At 36.4% G+C, this 27,691-nt stretch overlaps 1 protein-coding gene across 2 annotated transcripts in view; it reads right to left on the bottom strand.

Moving 5' to 3' along the window:
• Positions 1–413: 413 nt before the first annotated feature.
• Positions 414–27,691, bottom strand: part of IRS2 (insulin receptor substrate 2) — a 31,362-nt gene continuing 4,084 nt past the window's right edge. The window contains exon 2 of one of the 2 annotated variants that reach the window (XM_062566786.1): positions 414–2,814. In XM_062566786.1, coding sequence (XP_062422770.1) covers positions 2,810–2,814 — 5 coding nt within the window. In that variant the 3' untranslated portion in view covers positions 414–2,809. Of the gene's footprint in view, positions 2,815–24,189; positions 26,975–27,691 lie in introns of those variants that run through there. The other variant, XM_062566785.1, reaches the window with a different exon arrangement.

Here is a 27,691-nt window from a genome sequence, read left to right as displayed (position 1 = left end):
GTATTAGGTTCCCCTTCACTTTGTACCAGTGTAAATGACTATACAGTATGAAAGGCAAGTCAGCTCTGTTCCTCTAAACAAACTCCTGGAAGGACTCCCACAGTTTTTCACTCTCCATTGGGATGAAAATTTTTTGAGCTGGAATTAATAACTAAGAACAGAATTTGGTCTTGGTTTTTTCCTTAAACGTATAAGCTGTGCCTTTATAATACTGACTTTTTAATTCTTAAAAAAAAAAAATTAAAAGTGATTGCCTGATTTTCAGGAGTGTTATAAGGAAAAAAAGTAAGGATCTGCAGAACAGCTAAGATTTCACTTAAAGTGTTTCAGTTCAAAGGGAAAAGAATAAACTGATTTTATACCAACAGCCAAAAAAACCCAACCACCCCTAGAGAAAATAGGCGCACAAATACTTTACTCCTTTCATAAATAATGTATTTTATTGCATATGGCTATTAAGGAGAGCATCCATGATCAATACAGACTAAATACAATACACTACTCTAGTTCCATTTATTCTGGTCTCCAGCAGCATCACATTTATCCTTATATACAGCGTGTACATTGGAAGACACAGCAAGATAAGTTAAGTCTCTTGTCATATCACAATAGCAAGAAATATATTTAACATCTTGATATCCAGAAACAATACGTACCCATAAAGAAAACACTGCTTAATAACTGGTTATATAGCAAAAAATATTTTAAATTTAAGGTAAGTCAGGCAAAATGTACAAAGACCCAATATACATTGTGAAGTTTTAGCAAACATAACATTTATACATTTTGGTTCCATTCTGTAAACTAAATTAAGAATGTAAGTATTGCATATGCCTTTGTGAAATATACAGGATAGAGAAGAATTGACTACATTGTCAAGTTTTTGTTTTGAAGTTGCTGTATGCATAATAGCCATTTGTTTTAGTGGCATGATTCCATAATTGGTACCGAGGGCTACTTCAAAATAGAAGTTAAAACACTGTATTCAGCAGGTACCACATTCAGTGCTACTGTGTTTGTGGTGGGAAGAGGGGGGGGGGAGCTGACAAAAAAAAGTCAGCAACTGTGTTTGTTTTTCTAGTTCCAGAACTGAACAAGCAGCATTTTAGAATGTTTTAGAACCGTTTACAGTGCTATATATATAAAAAAAACAAAGCCCAAACAGATAAATTAGATATTTAAATTGATTTTTAGATCTAATATTGTACAGCCTATGCATTGCTGTGATTTAAAACCCCAGAAAATTACACTGAAAAATCAAGTGTGCCATGGGGTAGGGAAGGAATTAGTTTACATTCATCTTTGTCTTGTAATACAATCCTCAGTTCTAAAAATTGAGCATGTAAGCAGGAAGACTGCATTGTCATTCATTGTATTTCTAAGACATTGACTCTCGTCTTCCTCACAGAAAAACAAATAATCCCAGAAGATAATGTATTGTTAAGAGTGATGTACAGGTTCCATCTAGCACAACAATTTTCAAAAAAAAAAAAAAAAATCTCACATAACCTAGCAATACTTACATGACTATCAGAGCAGGCACTGGGGAGGTACCCTTAAAATATGTATATGAACTCTTCAACAAATTTACCAAAGGAGAAGCTAGGTGACATGACATTCTGCTAGTCTGGTGCAACAATTGTATATGACATTTGTGACAATAGCCGCTGTTATCAGCTGTATTTTCAGAACACAGGAAAGGTGATACATGGGTAATCTTGAAAAGAAGTCTGGATAAGTGACTGCAATCTTTCTTCTTTCCCCTGTAATAATGCCTGTAGCTGCAATGACGCTTTTCTGGTAGAAGGCAAGTATCAGGACTTTCTAGATGGCAAGATAATACTGTGTTAACAGTAGCACTTCAATCTGTGCAATACCCATTATCATCCCTGCATTCCTAGCATGCCTGCGTGGATTTTTGGTTACAAGAAATGCAGCTAAGAACAGGGTTAGCTGACAAAAGTGAGCTTGTAAATAGGAGAAAAGGCTTTTGCAATCTGAAGTACCTACATAAACACCTACATAGAGAGGATAAAAGAAGTGTGTCAAAGGTAAAGAGAGATACCCCCAATAAAGTTTGATGTTTTTAACTTACGTTGCTTAAGTTACACATTTTAATTATTCTGAATCCTTCGTCCAAATCTGATGCACAGTTTTATCTTATTTTAGACTTTTTAGTGCCCAGGCTGGGCTTTGTCTGATAAGTAAACACTGCAGCTAGGGATTCAGAACCACCCAGCAGCTGTACGCGTTAGAAGTTCAGTAAGGCTGATGACCGTTCTTGAGAGAGACTCAGCACAGAGATACAGGAGGTCCTGTTGCACACCGACACTGCAAATCCGGCTTTACTTTGAACTGAGGTAGTACTGTGATAGGCTTGAAATTATGCCAGTAAATACCAGATTTTGCTGCTTCAGCAGGTGTTACAGAATCTCCTAATATGCCGAAGAATAAATACACTTTGTCTTTGCAGAAAAAGGAAATGAAGGCATTGGCCAGTAGTTAAAGAGGCCGGCAGAAAAGTTCCAACTAGCTAAAGAATATCTTGAACTTCTGTCAAAACAGCAGCAAAATGGTACTGTAGATGCCAACGACAGGTAATGAGTTAGGCAGGTTGCTTTCCCTTCCTTGCAGACTTGTTGTACAGCTTAGTCCACAACAGTTTGAAAGTTAACTATCCGGACCACCACCAACAACAACAAAAAGTAAACCTTAAGCAGCTTCAGTTAAAAAAAAAAAAAAATGCCGAGCAGCTTCTTTGAATGTTGTACTCTTGTTGTTTGAGGTCATGGTGATAAAACTAACTCCTTCACTCTGAAAAGAAAAATGAAAGAAAGTCAATAAAAGCTGCAACAAAAATCTTACTGAAGATTTAAACAATACAAAAATTCAGATGGGTTTTATAAAAAAAGCTATGGAATAACTGCTTTATATTTGCATACATCATAAGCCTTACAAAGGGAATAAAGGGAGTTCTCCCCAATCAAATAGTATTTCATTTCTAGAGAACCTTCTGGCTGCTGTCCTTCAAACTAGCAAGACAGGGGAGACAGTTAGGAAACCTAAACCCCCCATCCCAAGTTCAATTTGTGACTGTCATTGGCTTGTATCAATAGCACGGAAAAAGACATCACAGAAAGCAGGTACCAACACAACTGTTTTTTTTGCCTTGGTGTTATCAAACACTGTCCATCTCCACACGTTACAAGCAAGAGTTTCTTCAAATGGTTTTGTACTGAGGAAAAGATTCTTCTAAAAAAATACAAGCAGGGTATATAAGGGTGTAACCTTCTAATTTAGCTATCTGATTTACTAAATAACTATTATTCCATAAAGTAAAAAAGCAGGTATGTGAGCAAACAGAAGGAATCCTCTCCAGATCATGTTCTATAAAGCTGCTTTGACAAGTCAGGGTGAATTACACAGTTGATTATAAAGCAACCTATCCTATTTTAAAGAACTCAGCTAATCCACTTTGTACTTTTTTACTGCAAAGAATTAATGGAAAATGTGTGCCTCTGTCATAATGTGACGTGGTCATATTGATTAACTCACAACATTAAGATGGTTTGTTAACATGATCATTAAAAATCGTATTTCTGTAGCACTTTGTTTTTCATATAGATTTTTTCCAGTTTGCTATAATATTTAAAAAGCAGAAATGCACAAACAAAAGTGATCAAAACACTCAACAGTTTGAAAATTTTAAATAATAATAATAAAAAAAAAAACATTGACATCTCATTTTGAAAGATGCCAACAGAGTGTCACATCCTGATATAATCTCTGGCTGCAACATTATCATGTCAAGCGCTATTAACAGTGTCTCATTCATTTAATAGTTCATAGCAATTTATTGATATTTCTTGATGACCCCAAGCTTGCAAGTTAGGTGAAAACTCTAGTTTGAAAATGGATTGCAAAAGTTCTCAAAAAATTACTTGAAACACTTTGGGAAGTAGCGTTTTTATTCTGAAAGGTCTGTAAAGGACATAACCTATTAATTTTGGCTAGTGCTTTGTCATGGTAGGGATATAAGATTAAGAATGTATAAACCATTATTCATGTATATTATTAATTATTTTGAGACCTTAAAAGCCAAGTATGAAATTATAGAGGAAACTTAGATGTCAAAGGAATTATAGTATTTTTATCAGCAAGTTTTAATACATAGAAGCTTCTGATAAATACAAAGCTTTTCTTCAAAACTATACAAAATCAAAGGCTGACATACCTTGGCATGAATGTGAGAATTACCAAATTGCTATCTAATCTTTCAGAGCTAAGGTTTACTTAATGAATATGTCCTATCAAAGTCAATCAGAGCTGCTATATGATCAGTTTATTGAGATGTTACTTAGGATTTGGTTTCATAATACAGCTTAAGATGAATTAATAGCTTGCCAAGATCAAAAGAAAAACATCTCATTGCCCTAACTTACCTTCCTCCCTCTTTCCTGTTTCTTGTAATTTACTTGGTGCTACTTTTCAGATAAGATAGTAAATCAATTCTACCCATTTAAACTTCAAAAAATTTGCTTTGTTGTTTTATTTTTCAAATTAAAAACTTGACTGGCTTATGATGCAACCAAGGGAGCCCCCAAAATGGCAACAGGACAGAAGGGGAAGGTGCATACAGGAGGAAGGAGCTGAGGTAGTAGTAGGAAAGCCAGGATGGAAGGAGGAGGACTTGGAAAGGATGGAAGGTCAGCAAGCTTTCTCCTTTTTTGCTGGTAGTGAGCTGTAAATCCAGCTGGTGAGGATGCTGATGATCCCATAACATGGAACCACGCCCCCAAAGTGTTTTGTAAACTTCAAACCTGGAGTTTGGAATCAAAAGAAAATTATTGCCTTGGCAGAGAGCATCATCCAGCAAGGTTGTGTGGGAGAACAAGCGGCAATATGGACAGCTCTCAGAAGGGAGCAGAGACCAGTCTTTTGGGGGAGAACTGCCTAACAAGCCATATAGTTCTAACTTTTGTTCAGGGAAGCAGGATGTTTGCACTTTATGTAGGCAAACAAGTGAGCAACTGAGGATACATCGTGATTTTGCGTTATTGCTTTTCTACTCCAAAGGGAGGCCAATTCGCTGACTGAATTTAGGTTACCACTCCATCAAAGTAACAACAAAATGGTAAAAGCCAAATAAAGTTTTTAAAAAAAAGAAAAAAAAAAGAAAAAAAAAGAAAAGCTCCAACAGAGAAATCAGAGGGAAAGATTTTGTACATGCAAAGAATGCAAACACGTACTTTCAAGAAATATGTCAGGCAAGGATGGTCATTAGTGAGGATTATTAGCACTTGAGTAATTTTGCTGTTGCCTTGACTCCACAACAGATACTTTCCAGCCAGAAATAAACCAGAGAAGGTGAAGTGGTCCATGCTTCAAAGCACTTCCGAACCCAGATCTCACAGTTTTGCAGGTGGATGATAGGGACTGTCGGCCTAAGCCTACCAGCCTAGGACACCTCTACAATGAACATATCACTCGAAGAGTCTACAGTGCTGATCTATACTCTTAAACTAGTCCAAAAGTAATCTTCAATTGTGAAGCAATTTTCTCTGGCCTCAATGAGGCTTGAATCAGGTCTTGAATAAACTTTAAATCAAGAAAGGGAAAGTATCTACTGCTACCACATAAAACATACTATTAGTGTCAGCTTCACAAAAAGCCTATTTTTAAGAAATAAATTGCAAGTTTTATGCTGAAGATAAAATAAGAAAATTTATGCCAATATCACTGCTAATTTTTGCTTTATCCACTAATATCTTTGATATTAATAATCTAATATCATTAACATCTATGTCATGTCAGCTTTGTACTTTAGCCCCACATAAAAGTAATGTATCCTTGTTTGTGTTACTGTCATAGATTAGATAAACAAAATTCATATGGGTCATGAATATGCCTTTTGATAGTATCATCCCCTAGAGGCGCACACAAAGCAAAACACAAAATATAACACTGTTTCAATGCAGAGGTTTCCTCTAAGTGTTTTTGGTACTATTAAGAAAACTTCCATCATTAGTGCTGTTTCCCAAATGACTTAAAGTCATCTCATCCCACTAGCGCTTCTTGTGGAATAGGTCAGATAATAAACACACATCAAAATTGCTAGAAAGCTACTAAAGACTCAGACTCATTAAATATACGTGAAGAGAATACAACAGTTAGGCAGTTAAAGAAGATCCAGTCCGCTTATTAATTTTCAAAGTCAGTAAGCAACGAATAAGAATTTTCTTAATTCCTAAAAATAATTCTCATCTGCTTACAAGCATACAAACAGAAACAGCTATTCATGTGGCTCATGGCAAAACATGTTGCTGGTTATTCATAGCCAGTAAATTTATTCAACTGGCAGCGCGATCGTCAGAGCGGATGAAGCGCTGGACTCGGAACACCCCGCTCTGCTCCGGGCTTGTGTTGTGACTTCAGGCAAATCACTCCACGGCTTGGTCCCTTTGCTTCCCCTCCCCACGTCGCCTGCCAAATCGATTAAGGCTCTGATCCCGCTAACTAACTTTTCCTGGAAGAGCAATCCTATTGATATAACTGAATCTGAAGGTTAAGAACATCCACATTTGTAGGCTTCGGGCCAGGCCATTAGACGCTACAGCCCAAGCAACCGAATCCCGTCCACAGGGAAATGCCTTTGACCCTGGCACCTGGAGGCAAAGCGTGGCTCCAGGCGAGGCAGCTGGCCAGCCCGAAAAAGCAAGCGTCCCCAGCAGGCCAGCCAGCCGGGCAGCTGCACGGCTCCAACTACCCACCAGTTCGCACGAGTTAGGCACGTCGTACCTGCCCAGCTACGCAACGGGAGATAGGTTTACAAGCATATGTATGGATTACGCCGCTGCACCCCAGCAACACTTCCCCTGTGCCAAGAACAGCCAGCATCAGGCAAGGAGCGGAGGGGGGAGGCAGGCGGCATCCCCACCTCTCTGAGGAGGAAGAAAAGGCAACACGCGTCCTAGCGGTGATAACCTGGCGCCTACGTGGTACCTACAGCAGTGGGAGATGGTCTGAACTGCAGTCGCCAAGTGCTTCCTTACCCACGTGGATACATGCACGTTGCAAAGTCACTCTCTCTAATGGGAGGCAGAGATGCAGGGAAAACACACACAGCCCAACTTCCCAGTAAGAGCACAACCCTCCTGCTCCCCAGCATATACCACAGGAGCCAAATCCTGACTTAGCTCTGACCATCACTGCGCAATTTACTGAATAATATACTTAGTATTAAGCACACAGGTAGTTCTACCAAGGTTAACAGAACAACTCGTGTTTACCTACAGGTCTTCACAAGTCATTCCAGGGAATGTGAACTCCCTTCAGTAAGACTAATTATACCAAATAAAGCAGCATTTGGCCATCACCATAGGTAAAACATTTGCCCCAGCAACTTTTCACAGCAAAACATAAAGCAGTATGGTGCAACAGTTCAAAAGTCCATGAAAAATATGAACCCAAAACAAAATACCTCCAAGTTTGATGGGATAAACAAGTTAAACCATGAAATTAAGATGACATGTTTTCGGGTTTTTGTTTTGTTGTTTTGTTTTTTTCAAAACAAGTCATGGTTAGTCAGAATTTGAGACATGTTGCCACTAACTAACTATACTGTTTTGGTTTGTTATTCCACCAGGCAACAGTACAGAATGTTATTTGGAAGCTCTTGATGTTTTATGAATTTATAAGTGGGTACCAGGTCAATATAGGTTCTTCACAACCAGTAACAAAATTATTGAATTTCCTCAAAGAAAGAAATGTTGTGGATATGGTTACTTACATTAAGATGAGCTTTACAGTAATTTTAAGTCTTGGATGAAACAGTTAAAATGGTAAGATGCACTGAATTGCATTAATATAAAGAAGGAGAAAGATATTATCTTCTAAAGTGGGAAACAAACCACCAGATCATCTGAAAAAGATGCTGCTTGTCAGCACTTACTTTTTTTTTCTTTTTTCCCCCCAGTGCACACACACACACACACACACACACTAAAATGTTCAGCTGGTGGTGTGGACAAATTCCCACAATTCATAATAAGTATCAGGTTTCATCCAAAGATACTAAAATCAAGGATAGTTGTATTTAATGCCATATATTTACACACATATCATAATTATTTTCACTGTCATCTTTCACTACAGCATAAGCAACCGAGTCTACAATAGATGTACACATGACAGTGAGGGCTACGCTTAGTTGATTTCAGAATTCGATATAATTTGCATTTCAATATCATTTTGTCAAGGTTCTCATAGATTTTGTAGTATGAATAACTAAACATTAAAATGTAATTATGTGGAAAATAAAGGACTAAACTTACAAATGCCATTATAATGAATTTATAGCTAAAGTGCTGATCCAGAAATGCATTTCCCATATCAATTATAACGAAAATAGGCACTTTAAATTTGAAATTAAGAAACTAGACATGCTCATTTTTCCAGGGTTAATTTAATGCATTTGCTATTACACCTCTTAATTTCAGAGCCACTGTATACCATTAAACAAGTTTGTATAGATGTGAATTAATCCGATTAGGAATAAAATAAGCAAAAAAAAAACAAAACAAACAAACAAACAAACAAAAAAACCCAGAACATACAATTATGTGAAATTTGTTCAATTACCCTCTCCCTTGCAACGAGAGTATACTACTGTTTAAAAATGTAAAATGAAATTAAACAAAGTCAAGCTGCTTTCTCTGAGCAAACAAAACATTAGAAAAAAAGGTTTAGTCCTTTTGGTCTTCTACTGGGAGTTTACAAGGTGGACAGAACACAAAGAAGTAGATGTGGAAAGTATATAGGAAATATGCCACTGAAAAGATTAGTCTATGGCATCCAGCCAAAGAGCCACTCTACAGTTCACTTGTACAGGATTTAGCCATCGTGGAAAAATGAATGATGTCCTTGGTTGGTGGCCACTACCATGCAAATGTAACTGCCTCCCACCTAACAAGCCATCACACTATTTCTTTATCAACAAAGACGCAAAACCAGATTGTTGGGTTGCTTTTTAGAGATCCTTCTGGCAGTGAGAGAGTATGAGTCTTCCCAAGAACAGCTAATGGCAACAAGCAAACTTTAGTAGCACTGCTTTGCACACAAAATGAGGCTGAAAGTTTCCTATGAGAGACCGAATTTTTGCAAAACAACACACCTTGCAAGCGATGAAGTGTGAGGAAGGAAGGGATTTGTGACTAATACATTGTACAACCTACTAACCCCATCCTTGCAGACACAGCCAAAACAACCAGATTAGCATGTCTGCCTCTGCAGCATACATACATTAGGTGATACTCATCTCAACTTCAGGCATCCACAATGTCCTCTACATCTCTGATCTAGACACCCTATGAGGAGCTGGGATGACTAGCTTCTTATAGGGAAATGGAAAAAAACAGGCACTCCTATGCAACAATTCACCTGCCCTATTTTATATACCCACATTAGGATCAAATGAGTAAGAGTTATGAAAGATCACAGAATCTGAGAGATGTATGACCTAGTACTCATCTTAAGAGCAGAGAACATATTCTTTTAAACACACCTTTACATACCATTTGTTCCCCTCCTATACCTTTCTGGTCATTAACTGGGGCAACAAGGTCTAACAAGAAAGAAGAGCTTGTGTAGGTGGAGTTTGCAGCCATCCACATGCCTAAACACACAGTGTTAAGAGTGCTCTCAAAGAGCTGATAGCATGCCTTTTCTCTCTCACACCTGGGAGGGAGAGAAGTAATGTTTTCCAGTGAATAAATCGAAGAATTACTCAGAATTCCTCATACTAAATATTTAAATATTCATGGAAACAGGGATAAAGACTCATGTAAGTTGTGGGAAGTCATGTTCACTCTGCCTTTCCACTACAATGGTTTATCTAATTATTCCATAAAAATTGCTTCAGTAAGGAAGAATGAGAGCACTCTGCTGAAGAATGTAAGGCTAAAACATGCTAAGGGTGGAATGGAGAGAAAGAGGATGTATATCTTTTCAGGCAGAAAGGTAATGGTTGCTGGTCAGTACTGGGTGAGTGGTCTAGCCACTGAAATATTGTGATTAGGGGAATAAAAACTACTTCTTCCAGGCACTCTTTGATCCCTACCTCAATCACTGACGAAAGGGCTTAGGCACCTAATACCGAAAGAGCTTTCAGGTTTACAAAGTCTGTATGGAGACTGCAGCATCCCTCCATCCTAAAGAAAGACATTTATCTTCAGAGTGGCATGTTTTCAAACACAAAGCTCTCCTCATCTTTCACAACCAACTACCCACCTGTTTTGTGAACTGACTTTTGGACTCCTTGTCACTTAGACTGAAATATTTCTTGCATTATATGCCTCATTTATGCTTCTAACCCAGCATCTAAACTCACTGGGTGGTCACACACTAAAAGTTAGGTTGACTATTACAGCTGTTAGGTTTTCATTGTAGGATATGTGTCCATAAAGATGTTTCTTGAAGGAGCCTCCTTGAGCCATGATGTCCTTGTTAAAGCAGACAAATGCTGAAGATTCCTTGCTCTGGTGCAGAAGAAAGATATGCAGAATGAAGGAAGGAATCTGGCAGGGATGATATAGATATGATATAAATGAATACCAAGCAACCCAGTCTTAGAGCCACAAAAAAAAAAAAAAAAAAAAAAAAAAAAAAAAAAAAGAAAAAGGAAAGAAAAAAAAGAAAAAAAAGAAAAAGAAACTTGGATGATCTTTTTCCTACTGCTTTCTCTTGTTGTCATATCCTCACTTACAACTCTGAGCATCTGGTTGCAGAATAGAAAAAGATTTTAATATATGATTTTCTATTTTGTATCAATGCTTTCCTAGATCTCTTTCTGGTTATTACTTTTGTGAATCAATTAATCATAGAGGAGTGAAAGACAGCTGAAGCTGGGCAAGAAGTCACAAGCTTCATGGTCCAGGAAGAAGAGACCAAAAAAAATATATCAAAAACCATAAAGTGAAATAAACAATCTAACACCAGAGTAGCTATACCGACATAGACTAAAGACTGCTCTAGCCCTGTTTCCCAAGTCCAACATGTGGTTAAAAGCAGAAGCCTAAGCAATAGTGTAAGAACAAGACAATACAGAGATACTTCGCAAATCCTCATCCAGACTCCAATAACACGTGGATCAAGGACCCACTGTGTCTATCCTCCCCTCATGGAAACTTACAGCATTCTGTAGCCTGGAGCTTCAGACCTTACCTTCATGCTGTGAGAAGAATAATTTCCTTTTGCTTGTTCTGAACTTTCAACATGTTAGCTTAATGTCCCCAATAATGCAGAAGTCTTAGTACTCTGTACAGTTAAGAGTCTTTGTGCCAAATATCATCGCACAATGTCCTTCATTTATTCTACATATTGAGAAACTGAGACACTCAGCAACAGGAACCGCAACTTTCCCATACGGGTGTTTCCTATCTTACAATCTGAGAGCACAGTATAAACACTGAAGAACATAGCAACCAAACATTTCTACACAATCCAGCAAAATTGGGAGAAAAAAAGGCTCTGTACAACTGGCCAACATTTTCTGCAGAATTCTTGAGAGAAGCAAATTATACTGTATGTTACCTGAAAAGGTTTCTAGTGCTTTGACGGAAAGTCTATTATTACATGGTATATATGGATGGTGGTAAAGGGAGGAAAAGGAAATTCCCTATGAAAAGAGAGAAAAAAAAAAGAAACTAAAATATTATCATTAATAAAGCTAAGAGTTTTCTTACAGAATTTTTAATTCTATACATTTTGTATTCTGTTGCGCTTAGAAAAAGTTACAGAGGGTCATTGGCTTGTGAAACCTAACCACCAGGAACCACCAGGTTTAGTATGCTGTCAGGGATGCACTTCTCAATACAAAGATGAGAACCTGTTTAGATCTGTGATTGTGGGGGTTTTGTTTGTTTGTTTGTTTGTTTTTAAGATTTTAAAATACTTCTGTAGGAGAATTATTTCTGACTTTTTGAACTACAAACTTATCTTATAGCTAGCTGGTCAAATATATTTTTAGCTCTCTCTCTGCTCATTAGAGCATTAGAGTTGCTATTTTATAAACGTTTATGTATTTTACTGTACCCAGCTACATCCAACCATAGAACCTGATAAATATAATCTTTATAACATATAAAGAAAAAGTCAAAATTCAGCCTTATAAGTAATTTTATACAGAGAGAAACCAGTCATAACCAAAGACATTCAAAAACACTATAGTTGTATCCAAAATGAGGCAGGAGGGGTTCCACCAACAGCTTTGCAGCCCCAATCTGTCAGACCAGGGGCAGCAGCCAGGGAACCCACTGGAGCACTCAGCAGCTCCCCCCTTGCCCTCTGGGGCTCGATTTTGCCCCCCACTCCCCATGATGAGTATGAGGAAACAAGATGGGGATTGGGAAATCATGCAAACACAGACTCTTTGTCGGCATGAAGCCAGAGCGTGACGGCAGTACTCATCACGAACCCAAGGGCTAGAAAATACTCCTGGTCCCACAGTACAGACATGGGATTTGGGAGACAGATCTTTCCCTGAACCAAAAGAATTCAGTTTAAGCAAATACTTTAGAATACCTCCACAGAGATCAACCAGAGAGTCTTACCCTCTTCGCAGGTACGCACCGGGGCCATGGTCATCTTTCAAGACAACGTTTATGAAAGTAGTCCAGCCAGCTAGTTAAAGACAAGCGGACAAGCTCTCACCAGCCTCATTAGGACGTATGCTTGCTGGCAGCTAAACATGGCACCGTGTCTTGAAGGTAGATTCACAAATTTAGCCTTTTGTCAGTATGATAGCCTTAATACCTATCATCCCTTAGCCAGCCACAGAGTTGCCTTGAAAATAGCCATTCTCTCGCTAACATTATCCCTCAGCAGATTTTTCATATTATTCTTTCAATAAACAGGAAAAAAAAACTAGTAATCAAAGCAAAAGGATCACTCACAGAATACACTTTTAATTTTTTTGTTTGGAAATTAGGTTGTATTCTCCCTTGCATTAACCGCATTTATGAGAAATACTAAAAAATGTTATTTTTTATGTTGTATTTCTTAAAAACAGACTTTGTTTAAAGGGTACCCGTAACTTTCTTTAAAATGTTCTCTGAATTTATTATCTAGATGAAGCAGCCCTTCTTTCTGAAGCTGATATGGACTGTATTGCCTACAGAAGCTAGTGTTTTGTTAATATATGAAAGGGTAGGAATTTTTTTTGGCACATTGGAATCATAAATATCCATCCTTGTATCACACCTGGAGGCTAACTGATACTCCATTTGAAAGCGGGGGGGGGGGGGGGGAAGTTCACTAAACTATTTAGAAAAGTGATTTTGATGTTTAAAATGTATCTCCTCATAACACCAGTTTAAGAACTGGAAACATAAACTAATAAAAAGGTCATAAACTAATTTGTGAAGGAGGAAAGTATGCAGAATAATAACCTCTGTCTTACACACATTTTACTTCTTTCTCAAGCAAGAAACCCAAGTTGTACTGAATGAATGAGACTATTCCTAGCTCCACTGCATGTGTCTTGAATCCTCCTTATCTAACAGCTACCTGGAGACATAAATTGAAATAAGCCTATGTTCATCAGCTCTGCTAGACCAAATAGATGCCAAAGCATCTTCACTTTTAAGAAAGGTAACTAAGACATGTGAATATAAAATGTCAAATTACCTACTCTAAGGCACATGTAAGAATACTAAGACATGCAACAAATCTCAGCTTGAAAAACAAAATATTCATTGTTGTCTAACTGTGAAACCTTAAGTACAAGATATATGAGCTTCCCTAGGTTAAAAAAAAAAAAGTTTGTTTACACAGTGTAGTTTCATAACATTTTCTCAAAGCTTCAAAAACATTTTTTAGAATGGCAAAAAACTATCATTTATGTCCAGTATTGCTAACTCCAGAGCACATTATGGACTTTATTCTGTAATTACTAGAGCTCTCACTAAATATTTACATAAACAAAGCTGTATTCTACTGTTTCAAGAGTTCTGTTTTCTCCTCATCTCATGGTGCTCTTCACACGTGCATTTTTGTTTTGTTTTGTTTTATGGCTTGTCTGTTTTGCTAGAGTGTAAATATGCTTATAAGCAACCAATGAGACTTACTTTTCTTTAAAAGGTTCACCAGTACCTCGTATTTTCAAAAATACATTCTACTTACAGGAATACATCTGACCACATGACTATACAACTGTAGCAATCACCTTTTACCATTGTATTGTATTACCTGGACTGTTTCTATAAAACAAACAGATTAAAAAACATCTTTGTCACTTCGACAAAGTTTGCCCCTAGTCTCACCAAATCCCACCAATGCTATGCAGAGAATTCCCGTAGACTTCAGTGAGACTGAAGACTTGCATGTACTTTTTTCCCCATTGCCAGCATCCCAGCATTTTAAAGATGCTTAGGACATCACAGTAGGTGTTGTGAACATTTCAGGAAGTCACAATAAAGAACCAGAGTTTCCTGTGGGATAGTGTACAGTAGATGAGGTTTTTAGGATGCTATTTCAGAAACACTCTTTCCAAAGAACAGAAAAGGAAAGGCACAGACAATGTACATGAAATACACTGCAAAATACAAATGTTTCCCCAGAGGTGCCTATGCCTTTAAGATATAAGTTTGTTTCAAAATTTTAAGGACACAATATCCTTGCATATTTCATGTATTGTGACTGACCAGGAAACATATTGAAAAGTGTTCAGTCAACAGTGCAGCAGCTGCATAGCTAGAGAAAACACAAACCCCTTTTAATTTCACATTTACTGAACAAGTACAATACATCATAAACTAACCAGAGAGAGTACAGTCTAGGTCAGGCAGAAATATTTAGCTATATCCAGCTGATACATATACACAGAAAACATCAGTCTCATTTCAAGACCTTTCTTAAAATGGACTAAACACAGTAAGACTCATCTCACCAAACTTTAGCTGTCCAGAAGGTAGCTGTTCCATTTATGCTAAGAGTATAGGCTCCCTCTATAGTCTGGGAAGAGAAAGTGGTATATATCAGTCACAACAACAGGTCAGTACTGGGAAGACTGGTGCCTTTAAAGTTACTGCATATGGAAGCTAGACCTCAATTTGAAAGGGTGTTTTGGTACGCATCATGAGGAGCAAACAAGGTGTCTACAGGATGAAAAAAACCTATTAGTTCTATATAACAACTCTGGCTAGACAAGAAAACCCACATATATACTGAAAAATAAAATAAGAATACCTGTCCTTAATATGCAGTGGAGATAATGTTTACTGGAATCAGCAACACTGAAGGAATTAAGCAGCTTCACTCAGTTTTCTAATAAGCAGTTACTCTACTTGCAGAATGCATATATTAATACTACCCTAAGATTTTGAAGTCATGTGGTCATTGATAAACTGGCCTCAAAAAGAATGTCTTTCCATCCAATAATTATACTCCTGTGTCCATCAGACACAGCCCAGCCCAGCTGAATTCCACAAGATCTGTAAGGAAAAACAGGGTGGAATTATCCGCTCTCAAACATTCTCCCTTGGTTTGTAAATAACCCTAATCAGTTTATGCTAAACAGTTATACTCAAACTTCTCTGCAGCAGTCACAACATGTTTACAAGCAGGAAAAACAAACAAACAAACTTAGAGCACTAATAAAAGGCATAACAACTCAAAAAATGTTTTCCAGTTTGATGCCTCAGCCTCACCCACAGCTATCCAAAGTCTCTAAGCAAAATAATCCAGATTCAACCCACATTTGAGACAAAAGAGACCACAGAAATGCCTTCCTATACAGCAGGTATAAAAGTTGGACAAAAACACTTAAGTCAGAAAACATTTCCATAAAACCAGTAATATAAACCCAACATGAACAAGCTATAAATGACAGGTTCCTCTATACCAGACACTTCAAAATTACAGTTCACAGACCATTTCAGAGCTGGCAGTTTATACAGTATTAGAGGTCCTCATTTCTAGTAGCTAATTTAAATAGAAAAAAAAAATCAAGTTATTATTATGATTCCAGAAGAATACGATGTGGTCACAAATGGTCCAAAAAGACATTTAAGACCGCTCATGAGCAAGAAGAGAAATGGCCCCAAATCTCCTCTAGAGATACCTATCACCATATGAAAAATCTTGGAAATTCTGTCAAAGACTGAGGGGAAGCTTTAAGAAAGGTGCCACCATACCCATCAATACAAATACACGTGTCAGGGAAGAAAAGCTCTAGTAGCATCTGACCCAATGAAGAAACAGAATTGCAGACTTACAAGACATTAAGCACTACCGCTCATTCTGACAGTTACAGTCAGAGCTTTAGCTATGCTATATTCTGAACTAATAAAAGTACCCCATCTTTCTAATTGTTTTCCTAAACTAAAGCATAGAGCTTGTAACTGTTTCCTGCTCCTAGATTAGCTGACAATTACTGAATGTAATTCATTGTAGCACTGTGCTTATTCTTTAACTGTCGAGAAAATAGTTTGCCATTTATCAAATACACTTTATTTCCTGCTTCCAGGTAAGAATTTGCTGTGTTTGTATAGGATGAAAATAAGTAATTAGTATCTTTCGTAACACATACCAAAATGTGCTTCACATCTATCAAATGTGTAACGTCGCTTAGACTGTAGAAGCAAAACAAAATCTTACTCTGGTACACACACACAAACACACACATGCACACACAGCTACAGTACACATGCAGTAGATGTACACATATATACACTGGAGTAAGAGAAAGCTACTTCACCGTTCAAAAAAGTAATGATTTTACTTAATAACAAAACAAGGATGCAACAAAGAACCAGTAGTTTCAATAAAAGACCTATTTGTCTTCTGCTCTGCAATCTTCTGCAGAACGTGATAGCACTTTGCCTCCAGAGCAGAATGAAGAAGAGTCAGCTATACTGGCGGCTCTTTACAAAGCACATGGGAAAACGCCTGAATGAGATAAACAAAATATTTGTGCTTGACAAAGGGGGCGGGATCTCAAACAAATAGCAAATACTAAGCAAAGAAATATTTCTTAGTACTCACAGCATCTTCAGAGTTAAGATACCTGACTAAGGATAACAGTATACACTTCATTCCACTCAGGCCAGAGAGTCCAGGAGTTGTCTCTTACATTTAAAACTTATCTGTTCCTTACACAGAAAAGAGCTCTCTATTTTCCATTTTAATTTCACCAAGTAAGGAATAGTTGTCCCCAGAAAAGAAAGGTATGACTTCTACATCTTTCTAAACCCAGGTCCACTCACACCCATGCCTCCCACCTTCAGAGACCAAGAGTTAAGTTACATGTTTTAAACTCTCATCACTACCACCACTAATGTTATTAGTAGAAATCAACAAAATTATATCCTTTGGCAAAGGAATAATTGTCCATTACAAGCCTGAGTCTACAAGATAAAAAGTATGTAAATAATTCTTTGTAAAAAAAAATAGTATGGTTGAAATTTTGTCCCCTTACAAAGCTACAACAAAAGAAAAAAAATCTAATGAGGGGTGAGAGGAGTAGAAAACATTATTTTCTCTCCACATGATGACAGAGTGCCTACACAGCCAGCATGGCAAGTTAAAGCTTGCCATGTTCATGATGGATGAAGCCTCAAGCCTCAAGTCTTGGGGAATAATTTCAGACTCACAGAGCACTCTATAAGTGACCTTTTGTTAGGATGCCATGAAACAGCAGTGTGGTATCTAAACATCTTACATAGCTCATTGACAGCACAGACCAACTCCCTCTGCCTTAGAGCACACCAGTTTAACCATGCTCATTCAAGCTGCAAGATCTAGTCTATTGTTTCTTTTTCCTAGGGTAGTCAAGTATACATTTATTAAGATAATGGAGTCTAGCAACTTATTTTTTAAGGGCCAGATTCTGGTTCAACTAAAATCAATAATAATAAAGCTACCACCTTCACTGCTATCAAGTCCTGACTTCATAATGGCTCTTTTTTATTGTCATTCACAGATGCACAATCTAATATCATCATATCTTAAAATACTTTTAGTTTACTGTCCCTGGAACATTCATACAATTCATTCATGGAACATTCAAAGGGAAAAAATTAAAGAAACCTGATCTAGAAATCACTTTCAGTACTGAAAGAAATTGGTATATTCATATCTGGAAATCACCCTGCTGGCTAACATTCAGCAACTGATTACTACCAACTTCTTTACTTAGTATCTACACAATCTACTACTTATTTAGAATACACCAATTATTGCTGAAATTAGAAGATGGTTTTATATAAGAATTTGATATTTAAGGATTAAAACAGAACAGGGTAATAACAAGTTACCTCTCTATAGAAGAATTCTATGAAGAAAGCACTCTCATTCTACCACTCATCTGCGCATGCTGGAATCTGATATTTCCAGAGTAACTGGGAGAATACTGAGATTATACGTTCATAAGCACTCCCATCTGAAGTTTATAGCAAGCTCCCTCAAGCATTCTGTGCCTCAGGAGCATATAGACGTTTATTCTTAAAGCTCCTCCCCATACTCATTTCTCAGTCATTATTGTTAAAGTCATAGAGCACTAATTCTATGACTGCTACTGTGACTTTACTGCTCCATGTATGTACACGTTAATTAATTATATTTGCAGATGGAAACAAACTTGTAGAAAATGTTCCAAGTTTTTATAATATAAGATCAAAACTAATCAACTGTAAATGATTTTATTACTAAGAGATTTCTCAGAGTCCACATCCTCTAATATTAATCACCACTGTTTTTTAATTAACAAATTTTGCTCATGAGAATTTTGAGACAAAAGCATACATTTTCTTCTTACATTAAAAAGGCAGTATCATTAAAGATAACATTTCACTAATTTTTCACAAATAATCGCTCAAGGCTGAAACCTGTCTTGAAAGATGTAAGTCTACCTACCCACAAAAATTTTCAAATGTTTATGTTGTAAAAATGAATGGTATTACAACACAACTGAATGGATCTGCCTTATAGAAGAATTTCACCTTCACCTTCCAGATCCAAATTTCATAATTCCCTTGCCAGAAGTCTTCCTCTGATATCAGCGACAATTTTGTTTAATCACTTGGTCTTAGACTTGGTCTGTCTACACATTAAAGGAAACTAAGTACTCTGGCTTTCCCAGGTAGATTCTTGTTCAAGAACACTATCAGCAAGCCTTTACTGGAAATTGTTCATCTCTGTGAATCTATTCTGGCATTGGTCAGGTAAGATACTTTCATGACTGTCTCAATCAGTACCATTACTACACCATAAATAAAAAGCAAACCAAACTTTTACTAATGTTTTTGAAAAAAATCAGCAACAGAAAAACTGGTAAGGGAATAGAGAAGAAATTCGCCATATTTTCTCAATGATTCAAGTACTAAAGAAAACACATTAGTTCTAGTGTGTTAGAACTAGTTTAAGCAGTCAGTTTGATCAGGTTAAGTATTTCCATAATAGCAAAACAGAAATCAGATGGCACTGGCATCCATGTGTTTATTCTTATTTCTCACAAATAATGCTAAAAATGTAGTATTGATAGTTACTGCAAATACCTTCTATAATCTCGCTTATCTCCATCAACAAAAGCAGACTTAGCCACTGTCATTATTGCTTCCTTGTTCTTAAGCAACCATTCAACCGTATGCTGTCTCCTATTTTAAGGTAAAAGTTAAACCTAACTCTCGCCTAGAAGAGTTTCATCTGAATGTCTTATTCAATCAATTCCTCAGTAGGTCCTGCTGAGCAAAAACCTATTCCAAAATAATAATAAAATCTTCTAAATTATCATTCCATACGTTAGTTTGACAACAGTACCCAGTTTAATGAGAGGTTAAACTGGACATTAGGACTGTCTGAAACACTGTTTTTAAATAATACGTTGCCTGGGAGAACACAATCCAAGAGGCAAAGCTAAAACTGTTTAGATCTTATTCCTCTCAATTTAACATTTTTCATTGACAGAATTTTCCAACTGTTACTCGTATGATTTATGATTTGCTTTTGACTTAAGAGAAGTAAAGTCTTCTATCTTAAGTCTCACTTCTAGCATGATTCTCCACCTACTTTAAATTGTGTAACAGATCTGGAAATTGAGAGCACCAAACAGAACAAGGATTTTCATACCTTCTACTCAGCACTTTCAAATAATTTTTTTTTAAAGCATCACTTGGAGAAATTGTATAGCATGGAAAATTTGCCACTACGTTCTGCTGTTTCTAAGAAACTTCTGCTGTTTCTAGTATCAGCAAGTTTGCTATTTTGGCATTACACTAAAGCCCCAGTGCCTCCATTTCTGACCCCTTCAAACAAAAACAAGCTGCTCAACAATGTCTAATCTGTGCGTCATGTAATCCTGCTTAATACTCTACAAACTCTGGGTAATATTTGGGTAGTTTTTAAATTTAGCAAAGAACATCCTGGCCTATTTCAAAGACATCCTTGCCTTGGGTAGCGTTCCCTAGAAACATCTCCCGTTTTCATTTCAAACGAACAGAAAAAGCAAACAAACAGAAATGCGTAAGAAAAGTTAACAAAAGACAAATTAAGAGATCCTGGCCTACTGGCATAATAACAACATGTAACGTTACAAATCAAATGACCGAAACAGGAATGCATTGTGCAACCACCAAACACAGCATCCATAAATAATTAGAGAAATTCTTACTTTTTTAACACAGTATTGGACCTATCTAAGAGCACAAGACTTGACCCTACACGAGGACTGCGGACCTCTCCTTTCCAGCAACGCATCAGACTCTCCTGCAGATTACTATGGCACCAAAAGCTAAATTATGCATGTGTTCTTACCACCTATACAGAGCACCAAATACAAACGAGGAGATCACTCTTTCGGAGCAACAGAAAATTCCTTCTTTGAGACATAGCTCACTTTCTGCAACACAATTATCTTAACAGAGGCTCATGCTACAAACACTTCCAAAGTCTAAATTAAATTCCATTATAATTCTTTAGTATACCATCGCGCCTGCCCTTCCTAAGATCTTTCAGGCCCTCGCTGAAGGACAAATATGTTCCTATTTTGTTTAGGCTGACAGGCAGACAGTCTCCGACCATTAGCCTTTTGTCAACAATGATGCTGGGGTAGATTACTAGTGCGCAGTGCTTGTAACGGCAGGTGCATGGCCCTGGGGCTGCCATCTGCCAGGAAGGAAGTGTTCTCCTCTAGGATGCTGAAGAGATTGACAAATAATGTAAACAAAACACTGAATCATTCCTAATCTATGGAATCAAGCTATTACGTTACTATTTTGCAATGTACATACCGTGATCTGAGTTGCGGGCTTAGGTTTGGGGTTGGGATTTTTCATTAATGATTTCTATGTTTGGTTTGCTAAGATAAAAATGCACTCTTAACAGTATTTATATTTGAGGTAAGACAGGCAAGGAATCATAGAATGGTAAGGTTGGAAGGGACCTCTGGAGATCACATAGTCCAACCCTTAGCATAGCCCATACAGGGATTGAACTCACGACCTTGGCATTAGCAGCACCACGCTCCAACCAACCGAGTTACACCTGCCCCAAAGTCTGCATTTCAAAAAATAAATTATCAAGTGTTTTCTAAAAAACAACATGAAAGTTATTTCGGAAAAATATTTCCCCACTTTCAATTTATAATCCGGTTCTTTACAAAGTTTGTGGGGTGTCACTGTGTACAAGAACTGGATTTTTTGTTTGTTTTAGAGACCCCTGTATACAATTTTGGGCCACCGTCACTGATTAAAAAAATAAGAAAGCATTTGCTCTGGAAAAATTACAGAAATTTTGAAAAGAAAAACTGGATAGGTATCAGGCCTCAGTCTTTTAGCTGGTTTTTTAAGTAGATTTTCAACTGGATTTCTCAAAATCAGATTGAGTATCTTCTCTCAGTGTTGCTAGTTTTCTCTTCAACTAATATTAGCAGTCGATTTTTCACTTATACTATCAAGCAATAATACATCTTCATGCAGATCTAACTGAACTTAGCAGACTAGTCACTGTAATCACACATACTGTTCAGGAAAGTATTCATTAGTGTCTTAACTGGCTGCACAGCAAAGATTACACGCTACTGCTGTCTTTGAATGAGCCTCAAAAGTTACTTTATGTGTTATCACTTTAACACTCAATTAAGTATGTTTTTTTTGTTTGTAAATTGGCCTCCATAAAGATGTGGGTAACCTTTACATTGTTTTCAGTCAGGTTTTATAATGTCTAATCCTAAAATTTTTGTTTTAAATACAAATACATCCTTATAAGTAAGGGTAAGATTCATTTTACCTAATTTAGTATGAAAGCTACAAATACAATATAAACTTGTGATCTAAGTTTCGTTTACAGCTGACAGAGATACAGTCAAATACAGAGGCAAACTCCTGCCATCTTATAACAGGTATTTAAAATATAGACAGGACAAATCACTCTGGCTCTTTTGTTTACTTCTGTGGATTCTAGAGAGCACCTAGATGACCACCTCACGCTAGGTGCCTACATTTTGGACAGCTGAAGCCAGATGAGACAAATACCACTGTAAAAAAACAATAAAAGTTTTCTTTTGAAAAGGAGCCAGGACAAAACCCAGCCATTTCAACAATTAGCAGCAAGACAACCACCTAACTGAACTTGGCTCTCAAGGCTGCCACTCTTGACCCCTCACACGCATACTCAATTAAAAAAAAAAATAAAAATAGCACAGACTAAACAAGCAGGCCAACAAAACATACATGAACTTTGGGGTCAGCACACCAACTTCTAGTATCAATGGATACTACTGATTTCCATAGACATACACAGATCACTTTTAAGCAAAAATTACAAGAAACAACAATAACAGCAACAAAAATAAAGGTAGTTCTGAAACCTGCATAATTACACACCCTACTTTACCAGCTAAGCTGCTATACTCACTTTATATGGCTATTATATATGCTTTATAAATATAGTATTAAAACTTCCACGAATCCTGCTGAAGTAGTCATGACTATTATCTAGTAAAAAAATGGATGCATATCTACATTGTAGATAACTAAGCCTTGAGGAAATTGTGAAAAATGCTAGGCCTTGAAGCCCCTCAACTAGAATGTAACTGGCAGGGGGGAAAGATTCATTATATCCCCTAACGATAGCATAATTTTTCTGTGAATGCTTGTTGTGTTTCAACTTTTAAACCACTTCAGGATTCCAGCGTAATTAATGCTATTTAAGAATAATACTAAATCAAGTATAAAGAAACCCACACTATTCTCTCCTTATCAGAAAAAAAAAGAACACCATATAAAACATGTCCTAATGTTCTTTCTGTTTGAACATTCCTTTATCCATTTTACTTACAAGCAAACGTTAGTCTCTGCAGCTATCTTGAAAGAAATCAAGTAATCAGAAGCAATCATCAACCTAAGCATTTCCTCTGCCTTGAGCAATGACTGTACTGGTTCATTTTAGAATAAACCCACCATTCAACTTAGTCTGTAACAATTTATCTTAAATGACTCAAAGTAACCATGACATTCTTTAAACAAGCAGTATGGCTAAACATAATTTAAAGTATAAAGCAAAAAAAAAAAGTCTAATACACGTTAACATGTTTTAATATTCTATCTGCTTGTAAAAAGCTGAGATCCATATAATCAATCTAATTTAAAATATCAAAGGCTTCTTTTAGATAAACTTAGTTTGCATTTTGTGTTTCATGGATAGTACTGTCAAATTTGGACCTAACCATTTTGGTTTGGTCACTTGTAAAATGCAATCTGAAAGAAAAGAAGTACATTTCCACAGTTATTAAAAGAGAACGTACATTTTTTTAATTCTAAGCGTAAGAGGTAAAAATAAGCTACGTATGATACTCAGAGTAGTTCAGCTCTTTCAGCTTTTAATTTTGATGCATACAATCCACTTCACAGAACTTAATAGTAAGAGAAAATACTTCATTTACAAATAATTGATTCTAAAAAAAAACTTTAAAAGATGAATAGATTTCTAACACAACATATAATTGTTTTAATACTTTTAACAAGTCATTTGCAAATGAATACAAGTTTTGTGAAAGAGGCAATTACACATTTTCATGCTGCTCTGTGAATCAAAACTTTATGCCATAATCAGAAAGAAAAAAAAATCTTAATAATATAATTCACGGTGCAAAGTAATCAAAAAAGAAAAAAAAAGAAATAATAGTTTTGCTTTAAATAATCTAAAATGCCATTAGAAAGACACAGAGTTGCTTAAGATAGGCTTTTTATTGTTTAGGTGCAGTCATAGAACTCTCACAAAAGCAAGAGCTATTTGACAATGAGGGGTTCATTACCATTATTAAAAAAAAAATCACCTTATTACGATTTTAACTAGATGTATTACAGATGAAGTCTTCTTTAAATAACCAAGACAAGAGAAACTTAAATAGGATGAAAACAATCCTCAGTTTTTTGCATCATTATACATGGTATTTGTTCAGTTTTAGAAAACTAGATCAGAACTACTAGACTACTAGAAACTTTTAAAAAGTTACAGAGCATTTTAGCTGTAGAAACAACAAAAAAATTGAAGATAACCCACGCAAGTCTGATGTTTTCACAATTAAGCAAAATTCCCTATTTCAAAGTCTATGCAAAACAACCACCGTATTTAATGGGAATTTTACTTAAGAATTACGTGCAAAGGGTAAAAGCCCACTGAAATCAAAGCAAAACTCTCATCTGAATTCAGTAGAGCTAAGATCCACCGTAAAAAGTCAGATCACTTTTGGGTGTAATCTGTCACAGATCCATTGAAATAAATAATTTATTCTCATTTTCTCACATAATGCAAATGTCTCCATAAATAATAGAAACCACACACAGTTCATACTTCTTTAAGCAAAAAGCAACCAATTTTAGAACAAAGACTAGCTAATTATCAGCGTTTAACAAGAGTTTCAACTGACCATAACAGTATTATTTTATTTACATATCAGATGAAGGCAAGTGTTTCTCACACTCTTAAATATTTGCATGCTTTCAGAGTACAGCAGAACTAAACAAACTGATCATTTAAAGCAATCTTTTAATTTTTCAGTTTTGACAGCTATTTTGGTTGTACTAGCTTGCTCTTGTCACAACAGGATAATATGGACACAGAATTCCAAAAGTACAGCATTCCCTACAGCAGAAATAAGTTACTGACAGCAAAGACAAGCTACACATGAAAGCCAACCACCTTGTTACTTAAAGGAAATTATTTGTATCACTTTAAAACAGTACCACATGAAAACATTTACATCTATTGCTACAGACCTTTAGGAAGAATTCAATTTGATTTTTTTTTACACATATTTTGCACTCACAGAAATATTAATTTACTGATAAACCCACTGCAAGGAGCTTACTTGTATACCCTGTATCTCTAGAAGAGGTCTTCCTGATCCTGTTATTAAATAAATGTACATCCTCCATTGTTTTAAAATAGCTCCAAACTTCTCTTTAGTTTTGAAGAAGTAAAGTTTCCCACTCAGTAACTCTGATAATACAGTTAAAAACAAAATTCAAAAGAAGTGCAAACATCTAAGTAAACAAAGTTGATCATACATGGCAAAAGCTCTCTCTTATGCAAACTATTAATTAATTTTGCTAAATTAGGTTTTCTCAAATCTACCTGAATTACTATGGTGTTAAAACAGCAAACAGAGTTTACTCTTGCTTATGCTCAAAATACATTTTTCTTCAACTTGCATATGTGTTTCTTTGTAAAACATGAGAGTGCTAGTAATTTCCCAAATAACAATTTTTTGATTTAAATGCTTTGGCACAAAACTGAGTGATCTTTTTAACAGTGGCAGTAGTAGTTCTGTAAACAAACTCCAGTGTGAAATCCAAATGAAAAACAAAACAGAAACTTGGATATTTGAAAAAGTTAATGACTTGGTTCTACTTATACTGATAAAATTATTTCTACTTTCCCATGCAATTAATTTTCTAGTTAGTCTGCCACAAATACAATTAACATGAGACTCTGTTTTTAAAATATAACCCAGAACACTGCTGGTTGATGTTTGTGCAAGTTTTTTCTTACCGCCTTGCCCTGATATTGGCTACAATAATCCCCGAGCGGAATAGTTTTAACTATGCGCAATAGGCTTACACATTTTTCAGGGAAATAGAATAGTGGAGAGGATAGCTTTGCCTCCTAGACAGAGATTAAATCTCAAAGAGTTTACCCAGAACACTTCTGATTGTAGTCTGCATTTATAAGCTTCCTCAGGAAACAGGAAAAATAAATACAAAAATTAAATATTAAAATAAGGCAAGTCTATAACCACCGTTTGTCAAGTATTTTACAGAATTAAACCTTCTTCTTTGTATACCATGTACCAAATTAGCATTGCTACGTTTACTGCATTATCCTTTTGTTTACCTTATTAGAAGGACAGGAGTCAATTCCTCCTGCTGATCTCACTGATTGACTATTTTATTCCCCCTGCTTTTAGCCTGGATGATGAAAACACTCATATCCACTCCAGGTTTTCTCTGCAGCTGGTTCCCCTCCCCCTGTTTTCCCCCTTTGCCTTAGGGTCAGCAGTTTGGAGAATGTTGTGGAAATAGCTCTTTCCCAACACGGGCTTGGTGTGCAGTTGGGGTTGTAGGTAGCTCAAGAAAAAAATCAATTATTGTGAAAAATCAGTTTGCAAAGAAATGTGCAGAATAGTTAGTTAGCGTCCTGGAACAGAACTACAAGGCTTGACTGACTTTTATAAGGCTATGTAACCAATAATTGCAGCATTCACATTGTTTTTAATCAAGCCATGTGAATCCTGAAACTGACTTCAGCAAAACTAAAAACGACTAGCAAATAATGCTCTGCCCTCAGCCCTCCAAGTCATTCAGAGTAAGCGTTCATCCTTTAAAGCTTTGACATTTCATTCAACAATCCTCTCGTCTTAATTAGGTTCAAAGCTTGCTCTGCAAACGGTGGATCTCTCATCTTTTCCATCTTCCTGTACTTCCTATCAAAAGAGAAAATATTTTCTTCTTCAAAATCAACTAGCTAATAAAACAGAAAAAAAACTGCAAATAGCTCCTACAAAGTGTCACTTTTTGCTTGTAACTGATGACCTCTATCAGCACTACGAATATAGAAGCAATATCTGTGTACCTCCAAGCAACTACTTCTAAATCACATGTCATTTCAGCTAGCTAGACCTATAAACATATATTACAGCTCTATATACACACAGGTTTAAAGTACCAGGTCTTGCATAAATGCAAAAGCAAAGAGAGTCCCTATGGTGTCTCATCATTAACTTTTAATCCTTGACAGATTCTGTTCTGTGCCCTCCTCAACTAGTACTCCTCAATTGTACACAATTTCTCACTTGTTAAGAGGAGATGCATTTCTATTGGGTTGGGGGTAATTTATTTTCTTTGTCTTTCTTTTTAAAAGCCAAAACCAGCACCTCAACAAAGGAACAGCTACATAATTAAAACATAAATTCTCTCTCACACTATGTTTCAGATTTCTTATGTTTGCTTTTGTCTTTGAAGGCTGAGCATTTGCAATCCATTTAAAAACAAGCCAACCAACTGGTCATTCATATTCTGATTGAACTGCCAGCTGGAACCACTACAGGGTAGGCCTTTAAGTAAAATGTGCAAAACAATGTGAAATAGGTCATGCATATATTGACTTAAGATTAAAAAAAAAATCACAATTCATGCTCACC

The sequence above is a fragment of the Rhea pennata genome, chromosome 1, assembly GCF_028389875.1.
Source record: "Rhea pennata isolate bPtePen1 chromosome 1, bPtePen1.pri, whole genome shotgun sequence".
In the NCBI taxonomy this organism is placed as follows: Eukaryota; Metazoa; Chordata; class Aves; order Rheiformes; family Rheidae; genus Rhea; species Rhea pennata.
Note: the sequence above shows the minus strand (reverse complement) of the source record. Positions and strands in the feature narration are given on the sequence as shown.